Genomic DNA, 23,735 nt, shown 5'->3' with positions numbered 1-23,735 from the left:
GCAAAAGGTTTATCCAGTGGCAGTCCTGTTTATACTAAATTATAGCTAATCTAAAATAATGTGAGTAGTGGTGCTCACTACTAGATTAGTATGTACAGAACTTGAAGGCTTTTAAAGCAAACTTAAAGGTCCCCACCAAGGAATCTTGAAGGAATCTTGGATATCATCCAATCCAATCCTTTTACTTTAAAGATGAGGAACTTGAGGATGATTATTTCAAGATTATATAAGAAGCAAGTTCAAAACCATGGGATTTCTATTTAAACTTTGATTCCAAATATATTGCTCATTTTATTGTACCATTGACTCTTCACATCCAGGATCAGTTATAAAATCTCCCATTTAGCTTTTAAAGCCTTTCATAACTTGGTTCTTTCTAACCTACTTCTCCATTTTTTTCTAATCTTACTTTCCTTCATATATTCTGTGATCCAGTGACATTGTTTTTTTTTATCGTTTCTTGCATATAACACTCCATCTCCTGACTTCTTGCATTTTCACTGGCTACTTTCTATGTCTGGAATTTTCTCTCCTCATCTCTGTCTCCTTGCTTCATTCAAATCCCCAATAAAATCTCACTTTCTATAAGAAGTCTTTCTTGGTAATGCTCGTGTCTTTCCTCTGTGATTATCTCCAATTATTCAAATATATCTTGTTTCTACATAGTTATTTGTACATTGTGGTTCCCTTTTCTCCTCCTTGACAGACTGAGATCCTTGAAAACAATGCTGAAACATAATAAGAGTATAATAATAAATGCTTGGTGATTTAACCTAAGTATCACTATCCTTATTCTATTACACAGGATGATGAGATTCTGAGAAGCTGCCCATGATTACGTATTTAGGACCATTAGAACAAAAATATGACTCTAGATTTTGTCACTCCAGAACCAGCATCCTCAACTCTCAATGATTCAGTTAGGGGACTAATTAAGGCAACAATATTAGGAAATTGGTTAAGAAAGCATGATTAAGGAATTATTTAGGGAACCAATTATAGCATCATGACGGCAGAAGAATTGTTCACATCAGGAAGAATCATATCCCATTATTTGAAATCTGCCTTTCTATAAATATTTCACATCTGGAGTTAAAAATTGAGTTTCTGAGGTGAAAATGAAAGAAAAACACTTCTGTATTTTATTTCTTAGTTGCATGTTTTTTTTTTCTCTCATTCTTTTGACATAGGTCATAGAAGCAGTTTTTTTTGGTTGCTTTTGTTGGATGTTCTGATTTTATGTCAGATTTTAAAGTCAGAGGAAATCCCTAGTAAACTTCAACTCAGTTTCTGAACTGTATGGATACTCTTTTTGATCTTGAATATGATTCTTTTCTAAGAAATATGACTTTTGGTTGATAAAGCCAGGTGCAGTGAGTGGATGTGTTATTCCACGGAACTTGTATTACAATAAAAACTTGAGATTGTATCATTATTAGGGTAATGAACTCGTGACTTCATTATTTTCTCTAATAACTATTATCTAGAGTAACTCTTCTGGCAAGAATGGATGAGTTCTGGAACTCATACATCCTTAGTACTACCTGGCCCTGACCCCTCTCCCTTCCTCTGAATGAAAATTGGAGAGCTCCTCCATTTAAGGAAGGGTCCCACTGAAGCCATTGCACCCTTTCCTGGCTGTTACTATAGGTCTTCATCCTAACCTCATGCTGGGTATCCTTCCCTCTAACCATTGTAGCTTCTTTTGATGTGTTGCCTTTTCCCATTAGATTGTGAACTCCATGAGGACAAGTTTTGACTTTTGCTTTATTTTATATTTCCAGTGCTTAGCACAGTGCACGTAGCAGATACCTAAGAAATGCTTATTAACTGATCACTATTTCATATAGCAATTATAAGATAGCAATTAACTGGAGATTATAAAGTCAGTGTTATCAAACCCATAAGTCTTTTTCACACAAATGCTCTATTTCCCCCCCTTTTTTGTACCTGGAGTAGAATTTCCCTTGCTTTGCCCTCTGCTCGTGCTGTAGCCTCATGTTTTCTAGTTTGACCGGACTTGGGATGAATCCTATTTCACAGCCTTCTTTTACCAACCGTCCTATCCACCAGTCATTGTTAAATTTCTGAAGACAGACAAAATATAAAAAGGCATTACAAAGTTATTCTGCAAAAACAATCAGATTTCTTTATTAATTAGGCTTACTTTTGCATCCATCCTTTACTTGCAGAAAGATCTTTTAAAAAGTTTAAAATATAAAAAAGTAGAGCACGCCTTCACATTCATATGTTCACCATTTAAAATTTCAAATACTTAATTCTGGCCATCCTATCAAGAGATTAACTCTTGTTCTCTAGGGCCGGCTCTACTTATGCTACTAATGTTGCCTGCAGATGCCATCAATAGGACGCAACTTCTTTTTAAAATTTATTTTATTATAGTTTTTTATTTACAAAACATATACATGGGTAATTTTTCAACATTGACCCTTGAAAAACCTTTTGTTCCAAATTTACTCCTCCTTCTCCCCACCCCCTCCCCTAGAAGGCAGGTAATCCAATATTAAATATGTTAAATCCAATATATGTGTACATATTTATACAGTTATCTTGCTGCACAAGAAAAATCGGATCGAGAAAGAAAGAAAAAACCCCAAGAACAAAAACAAAAATGCCAGCAAACACTAAGAGTGGAAATGCTATGTTGTGTTCCACACTCAGTTCCCACAGTCCTCTCTTTAGGTGCAGATGGCTCTCTTTTGAATCCTCTCATTATTGAAGAGAGCCACAGGACACAACTTCTTAAGAAAATGGAAATGGATTGGCTATAACCCAGTCAAATAATGCTTTGTAGTTACAACACAAGAAATATTTTGGACAAGGCACTGGCCCTGAAATCAGGGAAAGAAATTCAAATCCTGCCTCAAAGGCATTGATGTGGAGCCATAGGTATGTCATTTAACTTCTTGGTGCCATCTGCAAAATAAAAGAATTGGAGCTAAAGTCTAAGATGCTTTTATGTATAATTCTTTGTGTCTATAAATTTTGATAGAGAAGTGACCGATTTCCTCATTTTACCCATATGAGAAAAGAAGCTCAGACAGGAGTTTTCCTAGTAAGACCATTTGATACAGTTAGGATTCAAAGCCAGGACATTTATCTCCCAATCAAAGGTGCTTTCCATAACAGCACAATATTTCTCAAGGCACATAAGGAGGACTGCAATAGCTTTGGTGATAAACTAATGGTTCTGTGTGAAGTGTAAACACCATGAGATCAAAGTCCATGTCTTAATTACCTTTGAACTCCCCTCAGTGCTTTGTACAATGTGTTTTAACTTCAGGAGGTGAATTAATGAATGGTTGTGAACCAGAACTTGTATGTACAAAAGTTTTTTGTGATGTGTTTGCTAGGTATGGCGACTGAACTTTTTCAGACCAAAATTCAAGGCATATGTTCTTACAGAGCAGAAGAGTTATTGGTGAGTAGCACATAAAGGAATGAGGAAAAATATTTAAAATAATTAATTTCTTATAATTATGATAAAATTATTGATTTTATAAAAATAAGATTTATTAATTGTAAAGGAATCACACATCCTTTAAGAAGAAAAACGCAAACTATACAGGCATGAGGTAGACAAGGCAACAGTCTGAGAATCAAGCTTTGTTACATTTTCTTGCAAAAGGCTGGGAGCCTTATTTTTCCCAGTTATACATGAGAGTGTTCAATGAGAGCCAAGTTCCCCCAATGAGGGGACTATAGACCTTCATGAAATCTTGGATAGATTTCAAGGTATTTATAGTTTTGAATGGGAAAAATTACTTCTTTTTTTTTTACCGACCTTTAACTGAAGTGTAACATTTCTTTGAACTGTTTAAATATACTATTCTGAGAAAGGATTTATAAGCTTCACTGGACTGCCAGGGGGGTCCATGACAAAAAAAAAAAATTTAAGACCACTTAGATTAGAAAATTTCCAAGCTCCATTTTCACCCTAACAAACATTATTCTATGCATACTGAATAATTAAAACTTTGCTATTCACTGTATCTCTTAAAATGCCATTTGCAAATGGTGAGGGGTCATTGTACTTTTTGCTTAGATTTTCCTCAATACAGAAAAATTCTCTACCATTCTTTGTAACCTCCATAGTTGGAGGGACAGTTTTCTTGATCCCCCCCTTCAAACATCTCTAAATAACAGTATCCGTTTTGGTCCTCCCCTCTGTCTTTCCATGGTGGAAAAATAGATCCTTCTCCCTGGGCTTTAATCATCTGAGGGAGCTTCCCTGTGATTAAATCCCTTAAATTCCCTCTTTTAAAATCAGATTCAACACAAATCATCACCCTCTTCCTTGAGCGTTTTCTCAGTCTTTCCTTCCTAACCTATAATTCACATCTCTTTCTAGAAGTTGATGAAATGATGGGCCCTCAACTCCCCCCACTCTTTTCATTAGAAACCTTCACAGTTTTGCCCAAGGGTATCTTCCTGTCTCCAGATTATATCCACATATGTTATACATATGACATAAGTAGAAATGGAAGTTCCTCTAAAAATATGCTCAAATGGCGATTTCCTCTAGCTACAGAAAGGCTGCATAGAAAACCTAATCTCAGAACACCGGGTAATATTTTTAGATTAGGATGGGAGTTGGGAGTAGGATTTTTAATGGTATAGAAAACTCCTAGAAGAGGAATTCCCTTCAGCAAACTTTTTCACAACACATGATCTTAGAAAGTTGTTTAGAACACTTGCTCAAGGACATACAGCCCATATGTATCACTGGACTTCAGCCTAGGTCTTCCTACTTTTAAGGACACTTGTCTAGCTTGCTTCTGTTCTGTGTAATATATATATATATATATATATATATATATATATATATATATATATATATATATTACATATTTTAAAATTTTATTAAACTAATAGTGGAAATTTTCAACAGAGTTTAAAGGGGATCAACCCCTATGCTCTACTCTTTATTATTTCCTAATGTCTTTAGTTAGGAATTTATATCATTTGGGCAATGGAATGAAAAGAGCTATCTATTGGTAACAGCAACACACTGGATCCAAGTTCAGAAGAGGTAAATTTGGTGTCTGGATGATGATTAGGTCCATTCCACATAGGCAGATATGATCATTAAAGAACTATCTGAAATGATCACAACTATATTAAGGCATGACATGCGAAAGATCTCAAAATTTCTAAATACTTTTTTTAAATCCATAAAATAAAAGGGGAAAGGACCCACATGTACAAAAATATTTATAGCTGTTCTTTTTGTGGTGGTACAGATGGAAATTCCCCAGCAACTGGGGAATGACTGAAAAAGTTGTGGTATATGAATGCAATGGAATATATTGTGCTACAGAAAATGATGATCTGGTGGATTTCAGAAAAACTGAAAAGGCTTATATGAACTGATACTTAGGAACTGAACAGAACCAGTAGAACCATTGTACTCAGTAACAGCAACATTGTGTGATGATCAGTTATGATAGATATAACTCTTCTCAACAATACAGTGATCCCAGACAATCCAAAAGGCTCATGAAGGAAAATGTCATCCATATCCAGACAAAGAACTACGGAATCCGAATGTGGATTGAAACATTCTATTTTCACTTGTATTTATTTATTTTTGGTGGCTTTTTCCTTTTGTTCTCATTTCTTCTTTCACAATATGATTAATGTGGAAACATATGTGTAAATATGATTGTAATGTATAAAATATATTAGATAGCTTGCTATCTTGGGGAGAGGGAGTAGGATGGAGAAAAAATTTGAAACTCAAATACTTATAAAAATTAATGTTGAAAACTAAAAAGAAAAAAAGAAATATGCAAAAAATGCAGGTAAGGAGAAATCCATAAAATCAAATAGGCTAAATATAAAAATAGGAATGATCATTTAACCTAGATGGCCTATTTTTGCGCACCTGGAAAAAAATCTATATAGATGAACATTTAAAAGTAACTTCAAACCAAGGCATTTCTCTTACTTCCTTAACATGCAGAAAATCTTTTGCTTCGAACGAGATGGCCATGCCTGGTACCGGGACATCATCCTCGTGGGCTGCGCTGTAGCTGACATTGGTCCGCACTGCAAACGCAACAGGTTTTGTCTAGGAAAAGAAAGGAAAAAAAGAATCAGGATTGGTTTCTCTACTTTGCTCTTAAAAACCAAGAAGTGTTGAATACTTAGAAAAAAAAAGTTCTTGCATTTTATTCAGGTTCTGAAATTCAATTCATGTTTAATTCATGCTTACAAATATTTTGGTTTGGGGGACAGATTTCTGACAATATTAAAACTTCCTATTACTTCAATTCTTGCCCCCCTTAAAACATTACTGGTAATAGAGGTGTTGAAATATTACTGAAATAACATTCTCTAATCTGACCTAATAGTATGTAGCTCAAAAATATAAGGACCACAGGCATGGTACTCCACTATTAGGAAACACTGACCAACACTAAAATCATGTCCTTTATGATTCTTCACTGTTAGTTAGACAACTAAATGGACAAAGAAGTACAAGTGTTCTTTAAACAAAAATAGATGGAGACCTCACTTAGTTTTTTTTTGTAGACAGTCTCTCCAGCAGCTTCAGAATATAAGGAATGCAACCATCTTGACTACATTATGCTATCCCTCTCTGAGCTTACCCTCAGGGTTTTAGCCAAAGCAGAAATGATTGCTATTTACATTCAATCTGAGTCAATCATGACCAAAATAATGATCCAGGACCTATTGGTGGCCAATTAGAATCAGTTTGGAAGGACTCATTCTATGAAATTCAGGTCAATTCTGTAGAATGTATTAGAATTAGAAAATCTGAAAGTCAGTTGATAGTGTCATTAACCAGGCCCAGATGAACTTGCTAGAGATGGAGAGAAGTTTGCTACTTCATCTTCTACTAAAATGCTATTGTTGGAGGAACCCCTCCACCAATTAGAGTCAGTTTGTATGACTAGAATAAAGTTTTTCATGTTAGCAAAGTCTTCCATGAATCTCAAGGGTCATTCCTTTTTCTTCTTATTGTTATCCTTGGCAAAGAAAACATGAAGTTTGAGATTGGGAGACTTTCCATTCATGATAGTTCTACCCCAGTCAGAGATTCTTAACATGGGGCTCATTAAGTTCTTTTCTTAATATTTTGATAATCCTGTTTTTAATATATTTAGTCTTCTTTGTAATCAATTTTATTTTATACTTTAAAACTATTATTAGGAAAAAGGCTCCATAGACTTTACTAGATTGCCAAATAGAGTCCATGATGCAAAAAGAAAAGAAAAGGTTAAAAACCCCTGTTCCAAATTATTATTTATGTTTGACATGCTGCTTTAATTTCCAGACGGATCCATAGAGAATTTTCAATTTTCTAAACAATGAGAAAATTTTCAAACATTTAAACAGTACTGAAAACATGATGCTGGAGTAACAGGAGAGATGGGTAAGAGAAATGTAATTTTAATTCAGAAATGATACAACAGCATGTATAAGATCATTTTTACAAAATGAGATGAGTAAGTTGACCTAAATGATTCCAAAGTTTCTTTGAAATGACAGAATTTACCTGAAAACCTCATTTCTTCTATTAAATGATATACAATTCCAATAAATAGGAACTTAGATGAGAGATGCAGCTGTGCAAGAGAAATAAAAACACTGTGAGCTTCCTACATTTAACTCAATTCTGGATTCAATAGTCTGAAATAAATGTTTTAAGTTGCATTTAATTTCTTTCCTCAACCCTCTTTCTGCCTTTTCACAATACTTATGAAAGTATTGTGAAGTACACTGTCTAGAGGGATGTGTGTTTGGAGATTGTAAGCTTCTTGAGGATAGGGACAATCTTGCCTCTCTCAGCGCTTAGCTCTTAGTGCCTGAAAATTAGTAGGTACTTAATAAACACTTAATGAACTAATTTGCACATGTGTATATGTATATAATATAAATGCATGTATACACAATACAGCTATAGATGAATATACATATATGTATATACACATAGATATATGTGACTATGTATGTATATGAGCATAAACAATAAATTGGATAGAGGACTAGATTTAGATTCGGGAAGATCTGGATTCAAGATCCACCTCTGATGCATATGGTTAAATCATTTGATCTCTCAATATTCCAAGATTCAAATCAAATGAAATATTATTTGTAAAGTATTCAGTACAGTGCTGTTACATAGTAGGTATTTAAAATATTTTCTTTCTTTTCCCCTAGGTAATTCTCTAAGGCTAGAAATTGTTGAAGAACTATCATCCTACATTGGTAGAGGGAGTTTCCTCCCTCAGAACTTAAGTAGACCAGAGAAAATACATGTTATGCATGTAACAATTCATGTTTATATATTTAGACAAAAATTATGACGTTCAGAGGGATATGTTATGTCTCCCATTTGATGTAATTTAATGTGATAAGTTTCTGATTGACAGATATATGTTAAGAATTTATGGAGAATTTCATTTATATAAATATTTATATTTATATTACACCATTTCTACACTGCATTCATTCAACCCCTTCAGACAAAGCTGAGCCAGTATGAAGTCCTAGAAAGAGATGGGTTTCAAGTCAATAACTTGAATCAGTTGCCCTCTTGGCTCTGCCATCTTATTTATTACCTGTTCTCTGGGCCTCTTCTTATCTGTGAAATTAGGAGTTTGGACTAACTGGCCTCAGGAGTCTCTAAATATATCTATGACCCAACATTAGTGTTTGCTATTATTGCTAGAGTTCTTTTAGTCTCAAATATGAAAGCTTTATTAGATTTGCTCAGGTTAAAGACCTCAGCACTAAATTACCCTGGTGGCTGATTGAATTTCCTCAGAAGTGCTTTCCAACCATCCAGCTTTAAAAAGGTCTGATCTTGCATATTGCATAAAGCCCAATAACCTGGTTGTGCTCACTTTCTCTACAGATAAATTATGTTCAAGGATGTGACAGTCTGGGATAGATTTAGGAAGGAGAGTGGATGCAGGAAGAAAATGAAGGTTAAGAACAAGATCAGAAAAGGCACCTGAAAATATTAAAACTACTTTTTCCTTACAAATTTTTCCCTTTCCTTTTTTCCTCCCCTCCCTAGGCATCCACATTTCTAATTACATATATTTATTCTATTACCTTTTTAAGGAATAACCCCCTGGAGAAGACTTCTATGGCTAAAATACTGCTTTGCCTAAAGAAAGATACTTATGTGCTATTCATTAAGTGGTGAGTACCATAGGACATCAACAGTGAAAAGCAGGTGTTATGAGGAAGTCGAGTTCTCTTATGACAATTGTGGGCAGCGCCATAAGATGGTTTTCACAGGAAAAAAATATGCATGAGACTGATCAAACAATGGGCTCGTTCCATCCGAGAATATTAGTTGTCTAGGAAATACATTCAAAGACTGCCGTGTTCTATATTCATTTTCTTGCAACTTCTCAGTTGTTATTCTGTGTTGAAAATAGAGCAAGTAAAGATTTAATCTTTACATTCGTTGTATATAAAATGGAACAGAAAGAGATTAAGTCTTTATACTTAGCCTACTAATGGTAGTTTTAAGCAAATAATAAGTAGTTATCAGTCTCCTATTAAAGCACTGACCGACTTCCTTCCAGACCATTACTCCGCAAACACTGATTGGGAGTTAGTTCCATGTACCAAGAACTATGCTAGATGCAGGAGACACAAAGTTTAAAATGAAACAATCTCTGCCCTCATGGAGGTCACACTCCAATGAGGGATCCAAGGCTGACTTTATTGTGTCATATTGGCTCTCACATTTACTGTGGAATATATTTTATTGTAGTAGAAACCTGCCTGAAACTCTTTAAGCCACATTATTTCTTTTCTTGCTTCTTAGAGATGAGCCAAATCCATATAGTTAACTATTATCTAAATTTTACTTTTCATTTGACTAATTTAATATTTTTAATGTTTAATATAGTAGTCTAACATAGCAGTCTGTTATTAGAACATTTTAATAAACTGAACAAATAAAACTTATTTTATTATGCCAATAGCTAATTGCATTGTTAAGATATTTAGCCTTGGCTATTTTTTCCAGTTGCATTGTCTCTCATGCCCTCCTGGCCAACACACTGGCTCCTCTGGAGGAGTCATTTTCCTTGTTCCTTCAGTGACATTTTTCCAGTCATCTGTCATCCTTTTGAATTTCTATCACCTCACTTCAAGTCTTAAAGTCATTTTAGGCCAGTTACCCTGCTATCCTCCTTCCTTTCTCAAAAATTCAACATCTAGCTCACTGTGTTGCTCTTTGCCATTACATTTTGGGATTCCAAATACAAAAACCTATTGTTGTTCTCCTCATGGATAATTAATCTACTTAGATTTTTTTTAATGACATAGGTGCTTTCTTTTCTCTCTCTCTCTCTCTCTCTCTCTCTCTCTCTCTCTCTCTCTCTCTCTCTCTCTCTCTCTCTCTCTTTCTGTTTCTCTCTCTGTGTGTGTCTCTCTGTCTCTCTCTGTCTTTTCCCCCACCCCCAGTTTCCAGTCTGTTCTGCATCCTCAGTCTCCTTTGTAGAACAATATCCATATCTCTAATCTCCCTTTTCCATCCCTTCTGCCCAAACTCTATCCTCTGTTCTCATCTCTTTACCTTCCCTTGCTTATTGATCACCTTAGCTCCCTTTCTTTAGATATGTCTATAAAAATGATCCCCAGATCTATATATCTAGCCCTAGTCTCTCTCTTGAGTTCCAATCATTGAGAACTCACAACAGTATTCTAAACTCATAATATCTATAGAACAGGTGTTCTTAACCTAAAAACTAGAGCTAATCATAAAGAGATTCCAGGAACTCAGTGAGCTCAGATGGAGGAAAAAGTGACATTTTTATTTTTATCAAACTCTAATTTAAATTTATCCTTTTCTTCTTAGTTCAGCATAATTTTAAAAAATGCTACATTGATTATTTTTACATTATGACAATTTATGCATTAGTACCATTTCATGAAAGATTTCTTATAACCAAGTAAAACAGTTAAGTCGAAATGATGATACAAGTGACATCTGAAAATGCATGTATCATGTCACATCTGTAGTACCCCTTCCCCACTTGTACCCTATTGTTTAAAAAAAAAGAGAAAATAATAACAAATTTCTTGTAACAAGCTTGTGTGGTAAAACAAAAATAAATACCCTTAATATATAAAAACATATTTTACACACCAAATCTATCACAGTTCTATAATGGACAACATGGTTTTCCATCTGTCCTCTGCGATCATGAATGGTCATTGGATTAAGCATAGTTCTTAAAGCTTTTGAAGTTGATTTTTTCACAATGTTGCATAAATTGTTATTCTGCTCATTTCATTTTTTATCAGTTCACAAATACCCTCAGTGTATAAACATTCATGGAAAATTCTTGTGGTGGCAAAAAAATTGAAAAATGAGAGGATGCCCATCATTTTAGGAATGACTGCATAAGTCACATTATATAAATAAGATGGAATACTTCTGAGATATAAGAAATTAGGGTATGGATGATTTTTAAAAGACATGGGAAGACTTAAATGAACAGATGTCAAGTAAAGAAAGCAAAACCAGAGGGGCAATTTGTACTTTGTCATCAATTTTATAAAAACACTGTTTTGTGAAGGGACTCAAAGACTAACATACTGCCAAAAGGGCCTATAATCCCTTCCCTCCCAAAAAAGGTTAAGAATCCCTGCCATAACAGAAATCAATTTCTTTCTCCAAATTGTTAGGGGCAGCACAATCCAATCATTCAAATTCCCATTCTTGGAGACATCCTTGACTCTTCAGTCCTCACATACAATTTGGTTCCAAGTCCTCAATTTTGATTCCAAAATGTATTCTGTCTCAGGGTATCTATCCCCTTTCCTTCCCAAATTAAGACTTTTATCACTTCTCACAATGGCTCAATTTGTCCATAACCTGGTTTCAAGCCCTCTTCCAGTAATTACTTATGAATTTCCTTCATGCACTTTAGGCTTCAAACTGGCCTTCTTGCTGTTACTCATTCTACTCTGTTTCCTGTCTCCTTGTCCTTGAACAGGTAATCATCAGTACTGTGCACCTGAGTCAGGAGATTTGAAGGATGGAATGTGATTTCACTAGGGTAGGAAAAGAATGTGTGCGAGTGGGGATCTAATCACGAGGGAAGATGGGAGGATGCCCAGAGATAATGGAATGGAGATGAACATAATGATAAAGTACTCTAAAAGGATGGAATTGAAAGAAGAAAAAACCTGCTAAGTGATGATGACTTGAAACTAATTCAATCCAATTCAATCCTCAAATCATTTATTAAGCTCTCTTATAGGAAGGGCATTCACTATGCTAGGAAGACAGAAAGAAAAAAGCAAAGCACCCCGTGCTCATGAGGGACTTGCATTTTCCTTGTGACATATCCCAAAAGATAAATATACACGTGATAAACTGAGGTAGGAAGAGAACTTTGGAGTTCTGATAATATTTCTTTTTTGTTAAAGCCTTTTATTTTCAAAACATATGCATAATTTTCAACAGTCACCCTTGCAAAACTTTTTACTCCAAATTTTTTTCTCCCTGCCTTCTCCCTACCTCCTCCCCAAGATGACAAATAATCCAACATAAGTTAAACATGTGCAATTCTTCTATACATATTTCTCCAATTATCATGCTGCACAGAAAAATAAGAACAAAAAGGGAAAAAATGAGAAAGAAAACAAAATGCAAGTGAACAACAAAAAGACTGAAAATATTATGTTGCGATCCACACTCAGCGCCCTGCTCCATCACCCAAGTCCTCTCTCTGGCTCTCTTCATCCCAAAAGCATTGATTGGAACAGGCCTGAATGATCTCACTACTGAAAAGAGCCATGTCCATCAGAATTGATCATCATATAGTATTGTTGTTGAATCTTCTGGTCCTGCTCATTTCAAGCATCAGTTCATGTCAGTCTCTCTAGGACTCTCTGAAATTATTCTGCTGATTGTTTCTTATAGAACAATGATATTACATAACACTCATATATCATAACTTATTCAGCCATTCCCCAACTGATGGGCATCCACTCAGTTTCCAGTTTTTTCCCACAACAAAAAGGGCTGCTTCTGGTAATATTTCTTGTAAGGAAACGGCAGATGGGAAGACCCCCCAAAGGAAACAGGGAACTGGAGACAGAGGTGAGAGTAAATGGACATGGAGAACAACCTTAGACACGGAGGCAGCAGATGGAATGCCAAGTTGAAGGAGCAAAAAAGGCCATTTAGTTGGGAATGTATCTTGAGCCTAGTGGAGCAAAAGTGTACCAAAGTAAACTGGAATCAGATTATGGAGGGCTATGAAGGCCAAGCTGTGAGGAGTTAAATTTTTTTCTTTCTAGAAGCAATAGAAAATCACTGAAAATTCATAAGAAGTGGAATGCTTTTAATCAAAGGTCTCAAAGCATCAGAGAACGGCTATTTATTACTTTCCCATGAGTGAGTGAGAAATAAGGGAAGGAATAGTTAGTGTTGGAGAGCTAGCTGTTCAATGTAGGATTTTCAGGAGAGAAATCAGTTAAAGGAAGTGTTTGTGGGAAAAGTATTGGTTTTCAAGACATTTCCAAAGGACTCATGATGAAAAAATCCTATGAACTTTCAGAGAGAGAATTAATGAATTTTTGGTACCAACAGAAGCATTTATTAAAACTATTAGTGAGTGTGTGTTTTCTTTAGCACTATGGTTAATACAGAAATGTTTTGCATGGCTTCACATGTATAATCAATATACTGCTTGCCTTCTCAAGGTGCAGGGGAAGGAAAGAAGGAGAGAGAATTTGGAATTAAAAATTAAAAATTTTAGACATCTAATTGGGAAATATTCAATGAAATGAATTATATATACATTATATACATGTACACACACAGCATATATACATACATTATATATGTGTATGTACACATACACATATAAAACAAAATGTATTGGTTGTGAGTTTGATCACAACAATAGAAATTTCATAAGGCATGGTAGACAGGATTAATAGATATAAATTAAATGGGTATGAGAAGGAGGAAGGTTGAGAAGCTGAGAAGGTACTCAGGAATAGATCTGCACAGAATCTCAGAGGTGAAAGGCATTTTAGAGTTTATATTGTTCAATCTGTATCCCAAAAGCAATGTCCATTGTAGAACATCAGGGTCAAAATGCCAACAAAAATAGATTCAAGGAGGCTGATTTGCTGACCTGTGTGGCCCAGACCATTTGAATTTGCCATTTGAGCTCTACAAGCTCTCTGACATGGTCAACCCAGCCATTTGAAGACCTCTTATGATGGGCAACATACCATGTCTAAAGCTTGATCCACTTTGGGACAGCTTTCACTGTAACACTGTCTATCACAGAGGACACCAAAGACATAATGAACATTGTGCCATACAGATATTGTGGCTCAGCAAATTACATGTGTCCTTTTAAATGTTTATTTTTTCCTTTCATGTTAAGACTGTGAGCTATCACTGCATCATTTTAACCACTTCCAACATTTTCTTAACCCTTCTCATTTGTCATTTCTAATCTGCTGTGGACTCAGACACCAGATAATTAAGCTTTTAAAGAATTTTTTGATAAAACAAGACCAAAAGATCTTGAGACAACTCCAGAGAAATACTTTCAGGACATGGCTTTTTGGGTGCTCAAAGATCTCCTCTCCAATCTTCTGGGTTCAACATAGTATTCAAGAGGTCTGCCAGATTTTATTTCTAGAGAAGTAGAACATGTTTATACTGAATTCAAATCAGTTTGGAGACTTTGAGCCAAAGATGACTTTGAAATTTAAATACCTCAGTAGACAGAATATTCCATGTATGATTTTTCTCGTTATAAAATTTTAGAGTTAATTTGAAGTCAATTAATCTTTAAAAAAGATTTAGTATCAATTACACATTTTAGTATAAGTTCCAACAATCAATATTCAGAGAACTTTTCAATAGAATGACTTCACAATTGTTTTGAAGACTATGTCTATGAAAGTAGAGAATGATCAGTGCTGTGATCTAGATAAACATCATATCAAAATTAATTTTTAGGCTTGCTGCTTTTTCTGTTCTAAAAATGTTTCTTTTCTTTATCCATTTATGATACTTATCCATGACATCTATTTTCACAAGTGTGGGATTTCAGTAAAAGATATTTCATCTTTAATGATTATTGTCTCAAATGTTGCCTTTGGTCTACTCTGTTAACATCCAAATATCACTCGGAGGAAACTTGTTAATCTTTAATATTGGATATTTTCTATAATAGTTTAATTTCTGCCACTGCTATAGTAATCTAGTTCAGTAAATGAAGAAATTAAATATTTGCATCTGAAGACAGTAAAACATCTCCTTTTTTATTTATATATAGCTTATTTATATATAGTTTTTTGTGTGTTCTCTTCCCTCATTGTACCACCTTGAGATAAGGGACTGGTTTTTGTTTTTCCTTGTGCTTGGCAATGGTTGCTTAACAAATGTCTATTGATCATTTATTTACTTACATCCATCTCTTGACTTACATATGGTTCTTTGAATCAATTAACACAATTGTTTGAGACATTTCCTCTCTCTTCAATTGATTGAAATAGAAAAGTGCTAGGCATTTTATGAAAACAGTTTAACATTGTCTAATTAACTTTTTTTATTAAATCAAATCAATAAATTTTTGTTGAACAGCTATAACATGCAAGATATTGTTAAACACCTTGGGAATAATACATAGATATTATTAGAAAGAGTCACTCTTCTTAGGAAGTGAAATGATATCTATTTTTTCTTTTCAAATCTAGGATTGCAGCTAATTTATTCTCATCTCTTTTTTTTTGTATGTATTATGGCTATCTTTCACCCTAACTTAAAAAAAAAAACTTTCTTGAGAGGATTTCTTCATCTTTTTTTTTTCAGTCTCCAGGACTCACTTGAAAGAGGAATACCATAAGCACAAGCTTTCCAAAGTTCCTAAATTAAGTAATGTACAAGTGACAAAAATCTATTTTTATTTCCACAGAGGACTTTGTGTGATGATATGGAATACTAAAATTATATGAAATTTGACTCACATTGTGTTGATCATCAGGCATGCTTCCTAAAAGAGCTATTAAAACTGAAAAAAAGTCATTAATGGACTTTTTTTTGGCATTTATTTGTAAAGAGAATAATTCTTTGAAAACTTTCTTCTTAATTCCTCTTATGTAAAAAAGATGTTTCCTTAAGAAAGTTGATGTGTTCCATCATTGCAGTAAATACTAAGGGTAATTATGTAACATGTTCTTACAGAGATCAGTCCAGAGCAGAAAGACCATTCAATCATTTTTTTAAACAAACAATACTCTTTAAAAATAAAAACACAGGAAAAGAAACTTTAAAAAAATCACCAGACAGAAAATAGTGCTACGAAGGCTGTTACTTCAAGCCTTCCATTTGCTACAATGTTTCTTTGTGGAGTCTTGACCTAATTAAAATTTTTTTGTCCTTCTTATTAATAGCTAACATTTAGATAGCATCCACTAAGTGCCAGATACCCTGCTAAGTGTTTTACAAATCTAAGTGTTTTGCAAATATTATCACAATTAATCCTTACAACAATCCTGGGAGGTAGTGCTATTATTATCCCCACTTTACAGATAAAGAAACTGAGGCAAGTAGCAATGAAGTGACTTGCCCAGGATCACATAGCTAGGAAGTATCTGTGGCTACATTTGAATTTGGGTTTCCCTGATTCCAGGACCAGATCTCTATCCACTGAGCCACCAAATAGCTCCAACCCAAGAGTAACAACATTCAATAAACACCATCTAACACCAGGAGCCAAGCACGGCCTTGACTAGGGGATACTTAGCCAGATACTAGACTCAAGATCTAGTATAGAAAGATAATGAAGAGTTTAAAGGAATCTGGAAGTCACCTTTGATTTTTTTGGTCATGATTTTACACTAGCTTATCACTAATTATGGAAATGGAAGTGGGGCAAGGAGGGTACATTCTATATAATAACTGACTTTTAACATTACAAAGTACTTTATAGATATTACCTCAGTATCTCTTGTGACTGAAAGTAATTTGGAAAAGGTAAATACCCTATTATTTTACATTTGAATTCAACTAGCTACCACTTGAGGCTCTATACTCACAACTAGACACTGTTTAACAGTTTACCAAGTTTAGTCTTCAGTTCTTGAAAGAATAATATCTAGAATTTGAAAATTTCACCAATGCTTGGTGTATAGTGGTACTTAAATGTCTGTTGTTGAAACGCACTAGTTTTTCTATAGCTGAATTATAAAAGACAGAGACACAGAATTGTAGAAAAATTTAAGTGCAAAATTAGGGGCAATATGGAAAACTTTATAATGTCATTTGTCTTTTTGATTTGTGTATTTATCATATATTTATCACCCACTGGATGTCAATTCTATTAGCTATTGAGAATAGGGAGCTAATGATTTTTGAGCAGTGAAATGATAATCATAGACGCCTAGATTTAGAGCTAGAAGTGACTTTGGGGGTCGTAGAGTCTAGAGGTGTTAAGTACATACTCCTTGAGCAAAGTATAGCTATAATTAGATTTAAATATATTTAGAAATATTTAACAAAACAAATAAAACAAAACATAGATATTGTCAGTGTATAGTTTTCTCAGTCATCACGTGGTCACAGGGATCCTCAGGTACATTTTAGTGACCCCCATTTGATTCTGAGTTTGAAATTACTGATGTAGTCCACCTCCTTATTTTACAGATATCAAGGCACAAGGAGGTGAACAGATTTGCCCAAAGTCATGAAGAGTATTATTAGCAACAGAAACAAGATTTGAACCCAATTCCTTTGAGTCTAAATCCTATGCTATTTTTTTCCAGTATCACAGTGGATAACACCATGAAGGAAGGGGTCAAGACAACTGAGAAAACATATTGTTCAGAAGGAGCATCTTCCAGGGATGGTAGGGATGCTGGTACTTCTTGCAGTTGTCCATACATACTCATTGAGTCATAAGAGCTGAAGCATTGGCTAAGCTGTGAAAATCCTAAGAAGGTTTTCCCAAGCAGTTTCCTGGTGCTTCACTGAAAACCTTCTCTTTGATAATCTGAGTGATATACTATTACCACTGTAACATTCCATGCCTTTTCCTACTGCTTATTCATGCTATAAAAACTGATGTTGTAGAATTATTCTTAGTATATATGGAATTTTCAATAGGAATTCTGACAAACTCAGGGGCTTTGGATAATCCAAAGGAACTGCCAGTTTCTTAGCAGTTAAATAACTTACTAGCTGGCCTTCATTGCCTTGGGGTATAGAGCAAAATTGACTTTAGTAAAGAAGATCAACAGAGAATGATTGTTTAAGGAAGAGCCTGTACTCCTTTGTTGTGTCTTATACAAAGTCCTTATGCCTCCATTTGGACATACAAGACAGAGATGATGAATAATCATTTAGTTTTCCTTTAAACTGGTAGCATAAGTCATATGTCTATCCACTTTGCTACAACTACTTCCCTTTAGGGTGGTAGACGGAATGAACAGAAGCTTCTGGGGGCAAGACACAGAACCTGTCTATACCTGATGGATGCCTAGATGTTCTCATCAATCCTAGGAATCTAATTCCTTTTAGCACTCAGCTGAAACTCCTCTCTCAGAAAATCATCAAGGATTTCCCAATTGGAATTTGTCCATTTCCAAATTTCCTAAATAGACTTTCCCAATTCTCAATTTGATTCTATTAGACCAAATCCCAAAGATACCCTTCCTCCATCTCATATTTCTTTACCTAACCTTAATATTAGATAATACTGACTGCTTCCTTCTACTAGATCTTTGCTTCTCAAACTTTATGATCTCAGGATCCCTTTATGTTGATAAAAATTGAGGACTCCCAAGAACTTTTGTTCATGCAGGCTATATCTGTCAGCATTTACCATACTAGAAATCAAAACTGAAAACCTCATTTATCTACTAATTCATTTAAAGTAACAATAATAAATCCATGACGCACTAATGCAAATAATAATAAAAATCCTACATTTTCCCAAACAAAATTAAACTAGTAGTAAAATGCCAATGTTTCATATTTTTGCAAATCTCTTTAATATCTGACTTAGAAGAGAGTTTGATTCTCATAGATGCTTCTTCATCTGTTCAATATGAGGTGATCTGTTCTTTTGGTTGAAGTATATGAAAAAAAAAATCTGGCCTCAGATATGTGGTCAAAAAAGTAAAGATTATTTTTACTAGGCAAACAACATCTTAACATTATTAGGAAAATAGTTCCGATATCACAAATGACCTGAAAAGGTCATTTTCTGCAGAAAACACTGACCATAGTACTACCATAGTACAACACTATTATAGTACAGTATTACTATTTTTCTACTCCCGTGTCTTTGGACATAGAAAATTTTTCTGGCTTTCTTTCTACGTCTCTGACTACTAATACAAATTTTCTTTATTGGCTTTTCATCTTCAGGGAAGCTAGATAAACAATCTAGTTAGTAAAGATAATTTCATTCAGAAACCTATTCCTCACCATAAGACTAACATCCTGCTCTTTTAAAATTTGTTCTAATAAGATGTTTAATGAAAATAAGCTCAACTGGCTCATTTTCTTTATGTTTTTCAATTGGGAAATTTCAAATGGCCAAACATAAAATCTGTTGGGGAGGATGTGTATATTCTAAATATCTGAAGAGAATTAAAAATACAGATGAGTAGAAAAAATAGAAATTTAAGAAAAATATATCTTATATGTCCTTGAATATGGAATATTAAAATAGATAAACATAAATTCAGATGGATAAGATCAATCTTGAAAGGATTCAGAAGAAAAATTAAAAAGAGAGCAGTGAAAATTAAATCACTAAGAACTAATCCCCAAGAGGAAAAACTTTAAGTAATTGGGACAACTTAATTTAGAGAAAAGAAAATTCCCAGAATAATTCAACTGAATACACAGAGTAGAGATATCATATTTGTTTGAGCAATAGAGAAGAGAAAGTTGAAGAAAAAAGCATTATAGTTAAGAGAGGAAATAGGAAAATACTGACAATGCAGGAGAAAATCAACTCTTCACCATTCATTAAAGGTATTATAAAAAATGCAAAGAAATATAACTTAAAAAAGAATTTTAAAATACAAGTAACATTTGAAAAAACAGGTTTTTTTCCCCATATATTATCCAAGATATCTCTGGGGAGAACTGAAGTTTTGATCCCCCTTATAGATCCTGTACAATAGGACTTTAAACCCTGTTGTTGAAAAGCCATTGGGTACAATGACTCCAATGAAGGCATGTATGACCAGGCAAAGGATAGCTTTGTTATTCAGAGCTTTGTTATTCAGCTTTTCAAGAGTCTTTCTTTTAGGGATCCACATGTGTAAAAATGTTTGTAGCAACCCTTTTCATAGTGGCAAAAAATGCCCATCAGTTGGAGAATGGCTGAATAAGTTATGGTATATGAATATTATGGAATATTAATGTTCTATAAGAAATGATTCACAGGATGATTTTTAGAGAGGCTTGGAGAGACTTACATGAACTGATGCTAAGTGAAATGAACAGGACCAGGAGATCATTGTATACTTCAGCAACAACCAATTCTGATGAATGTGGCCATTTTCAACAATGAGATGAACCAAATCATTTAACTTCCCTGATTCTTACTTTCCTCACTTGTAATAAGGGGGTTGGGCTAATTGGCCTCTGAAGACCTTTCTAACTCTCTGTATAAGGCAAGCATCCTTACACATCCCAGTTCTGTTTTATCTGGACATTTCCCTCTTTCTCATTCCTGTTTTGTTTATTCAGAGTTAGGAAACACTTTAAGATAAGGAAGATTGAAAACTAGGGACCAATCAGGAAATTCTGATTCACGGATAGGGTAGAAAATGAAATATTAAAGATAATCAACAGTTTTTTTTATGTTACTGTTATTGTTGAAAACTCTACAGAATAGAGAAGAAGCAAAGTTTAATCAGGTAGAAAAGACTAAACAAGATGAGGGGAAAGGTTAAAGGACAATAGATCTCGCGTCACAAACTTCCACTTCCAACTGTTTGCACTAATTTAAGCTCTGCCAAAATATTTGAGTCTGTTTTGAAGATACTGTACTTAGCCTCCCAGGTTTAAGTCAAACAAAACTCTTAGTACAAAGGAACCAAGAGAAAGAAAACATAAACAATCTTGCATAATTTTTGATCACGAAAACCGTAAGGATTAAATGACTAAATGTGCAGATGTTGGAGTGTGGAGGAAAACAGAGATTACTGAATTGAAAAAACAATATGTGTCTCCAAATGTTTGTCAGCAAGCACTTTATAAATGCTTTCTAGAATTTGTTTAGAATGCTTCTTGACAAATTCTCTGCAGTGTATAATTTTCTAAATAAGTACTGAATAGACATTTCAAAATAGTACAAATGCAAAGCAATAGTTTCAAAAACAAAACGACCACTGCTTCACTTCTTTCTTTCATTTAATCCATTTCTTGCAACTGAATGAACAGCTCTAATGGAACAATATTTTGAATGAAAAATTTTTCCACTGGGTCTGGACACACAGAACCTTTGAGTTGAAAGGGACATCAGAGTAATGCAGCTTATATACTTGGCTCCTCTTTACAACAGCCCAAAAAAGGGATCTTCAGTTTCATCTAGAAGACTTTCAGTAACAGGCAACTCATTACCAACAAGAGTATAACAAGAGTGTCTCGCACAATCTTTGCGGAATGTCTTGTGGGAGTAACAGTGTAACTAGACCACAGAGCACAATAAAGGGATCAATGTGCAATAATACTAGAAAGGGAGGTTGGACTCAGATTGTGTTTAAAATGCTGTTAAAAAGAGAAGGTTATGTTTTGTGCTGGAGGCAATGGGAAACTAACAAAATGTTGGTTTTTAAATAACTGACAAGTTTTGTTTTTGTGTCTCTTAAATTCCCATGCTCCTCTCAAGACCTATTCTTTATATTTAAAAATGTTTTTCCTTTTATTAATCCATTCATCTACTCTTCCTTCCCACTGAGCAAAAACAAATAAACAAAAAGCAGAAAAATGAAGCCCTCAGCACATAGATGTATTGTCTATCAAGACAAATTCTCACAGTGTCCATGTGGGTTTCTTACTGAATTCCATTAATCAATCAATTAATTACTCAATTTATTTATTTATTTATTTATTTGTGTGTTTGTTTTTGCTGAGATAATTGGGATTAAGTCGCTTGCCCAGGGTCACCCAGCTAGGAAGTGTTAAGTGTCTGAGGCCACATTTGAACTCGAGTCCTCCTGACTTCAGGGCTGGAACTCTATCCACTGTGCCACCTAGCTGCCCGTCTTAATGAATTTTAAAGTTATCAGCTCTCCTGTAAGAGGTGAGTGATATGTAGTTTTATTCTTTTGGATTTCTTATTGCATTTAAATAGGGGAATAGCATGATTAGACAAGTGCCTTATTATCTACCTGGAAGATGGTTTAGTGAATGGAGATAAGGCAGAGAACAATGACTTTTCAGCAGCCATGCCAGAGGTGACAAGGATATGAACTAGAGAAGTGGCTAAATAAGGAAAATTGGAGAGAAACTATGGAGGTAGAATTGATCAAGTTAAACAACAGATGAATTAAAGGGAATGAAAAGGAAAAAGAAACTGGGGATGACCAAGACTTTGAACAGGACTGAATGGGAAACTGGCGGCGCCATCAACAAATCTAAGTTATTCCACTATATCCTGGACTCAGTCTCAAGGCATGTGCCTCTTTAAGAAAATAACCATTTCCTGTGAATGTCAGTGGGAATGCATCAATTACCTTTTCAAGAAGACTAATTGTGCTTCAATTATCTAAGATACAGGCTGAGATCATGCTCCTCTAGGCAACCATGCATGCAGTAAAAGTATGGTACAGAAGAGCAGAAAAATACTAGGACATTTGAAATCATTAGATGTAGATTCAAACCTCAGTTTTTCCATGTATTAGTTACATGAACACAGCCAAGTTCTTTTACTTTCTGGGTCTCCATTTCCTGATCTATATAATGAGGAGACTGGACTAGATGGTCTCTAAAGTTACACAGAGCTCTAGAAGTCCTAGGATTTTTAATATCCTAGGTAAAATCTGTTTTTTTAAAAAAGGAAATTTAAACATGAAATTTAATTAGAGAGGGAGGATAGTAACAATAATAAAAAGGCTGCAATGCACGTACACATGCATGTGCGCACCCATAATTTTGGAGGAAAAAAAATTAAAAGATAACCTCCTGAAAAATGATACTACTTCTGGAAAAAAGTGCTTGAGTTGTTTTCCCAGTTGTGAGGATATATTCTGAGTTATCTAAACTCTCTATGGCTTTTTAGGCTTAGGTATGAAATGACTGGGGACTACCACCTGCCTACCAAGCCACCCTATCCCCACCCCACCCCCAGCCTATGAATCATTGAACAACTGCATCTGAACATACCGATTCATCTTACTACATATTCACCAAATGATGACCTTCCCTTACTCTTGGGAAATTTCAGATACTTTAACCCCATTCATAACCCTGAGATAACTCATATATGTACATAGTTCTCAAGAAAAAAAAACACACCAAAAGCTATAGCATTCAGGGAAGCTATGTAGTGCAGTGGATAGAGCACCAGTCCTGAAGTCAGGAGGACCTGAGTTCAAATTTGGTCTCAGACACTTAAAGCTTCCTAGCTGTGTGACCCTGGGCAAGTCACTTAATCCCAATTGCCTTAGCAAAAAAATAATTTAAAAAAGCTATAGCTTTCAAATTACTT

At 34.6% G+C, this 23,735-nt stretch overlaps 1 protein-coding gene across 8 annotated transcripts in view; it reads right to left on the bottom strand.

The window, feature by feature from the left end:
• The window catches only part of CACNB2 (calcium voltage-gated channel auxiliary subunit beta 2), a 379,562-nt gene that overhangs the window by 34,625 nt on the left and 321,202 nt on the right, over positions 1-23,735 (bottom strand). For all 8 annotated transcript variants that reach the window (XM_074266791.1, XM_074266797.1, XM_074266790.1 and 5 more), the window contains 2 exons: positions 5,972-6,094; positions 1,951-2,087 (listed from right to left, as the gene is read on the bottom strand). In XM_074266791.1, coding sequence (XP_074122892.1) covers positions 1,951-2,087; positions 5,972-6,094 — 260 coding nt within the window. The remainder of the gene's footprint in view (positions 1-1,950; positions 2,088-5,971; positions 6,095-23,735) is intronic.

The sequence above is a fragment of the Sminthopsis crassicaudata genome, chromosome 5 (genome assembly GCF_048593235.1).
Source record: "Sminthopsis crassicaudata isolate SCR6 chromosome 5, ASM4859323v1, whole genome shotgun sequence".
Classification (NCBI taxonomy): Eukaryota; Metazoa; Chordata; class Mammalia; order Dasyuromorphia; family Dasyuridae; genus Sminthopsis; species Sminthopsis crassicaudata.
This window is presented reverse-complemented; position numbering and strand designations above follow the sequence as displayed.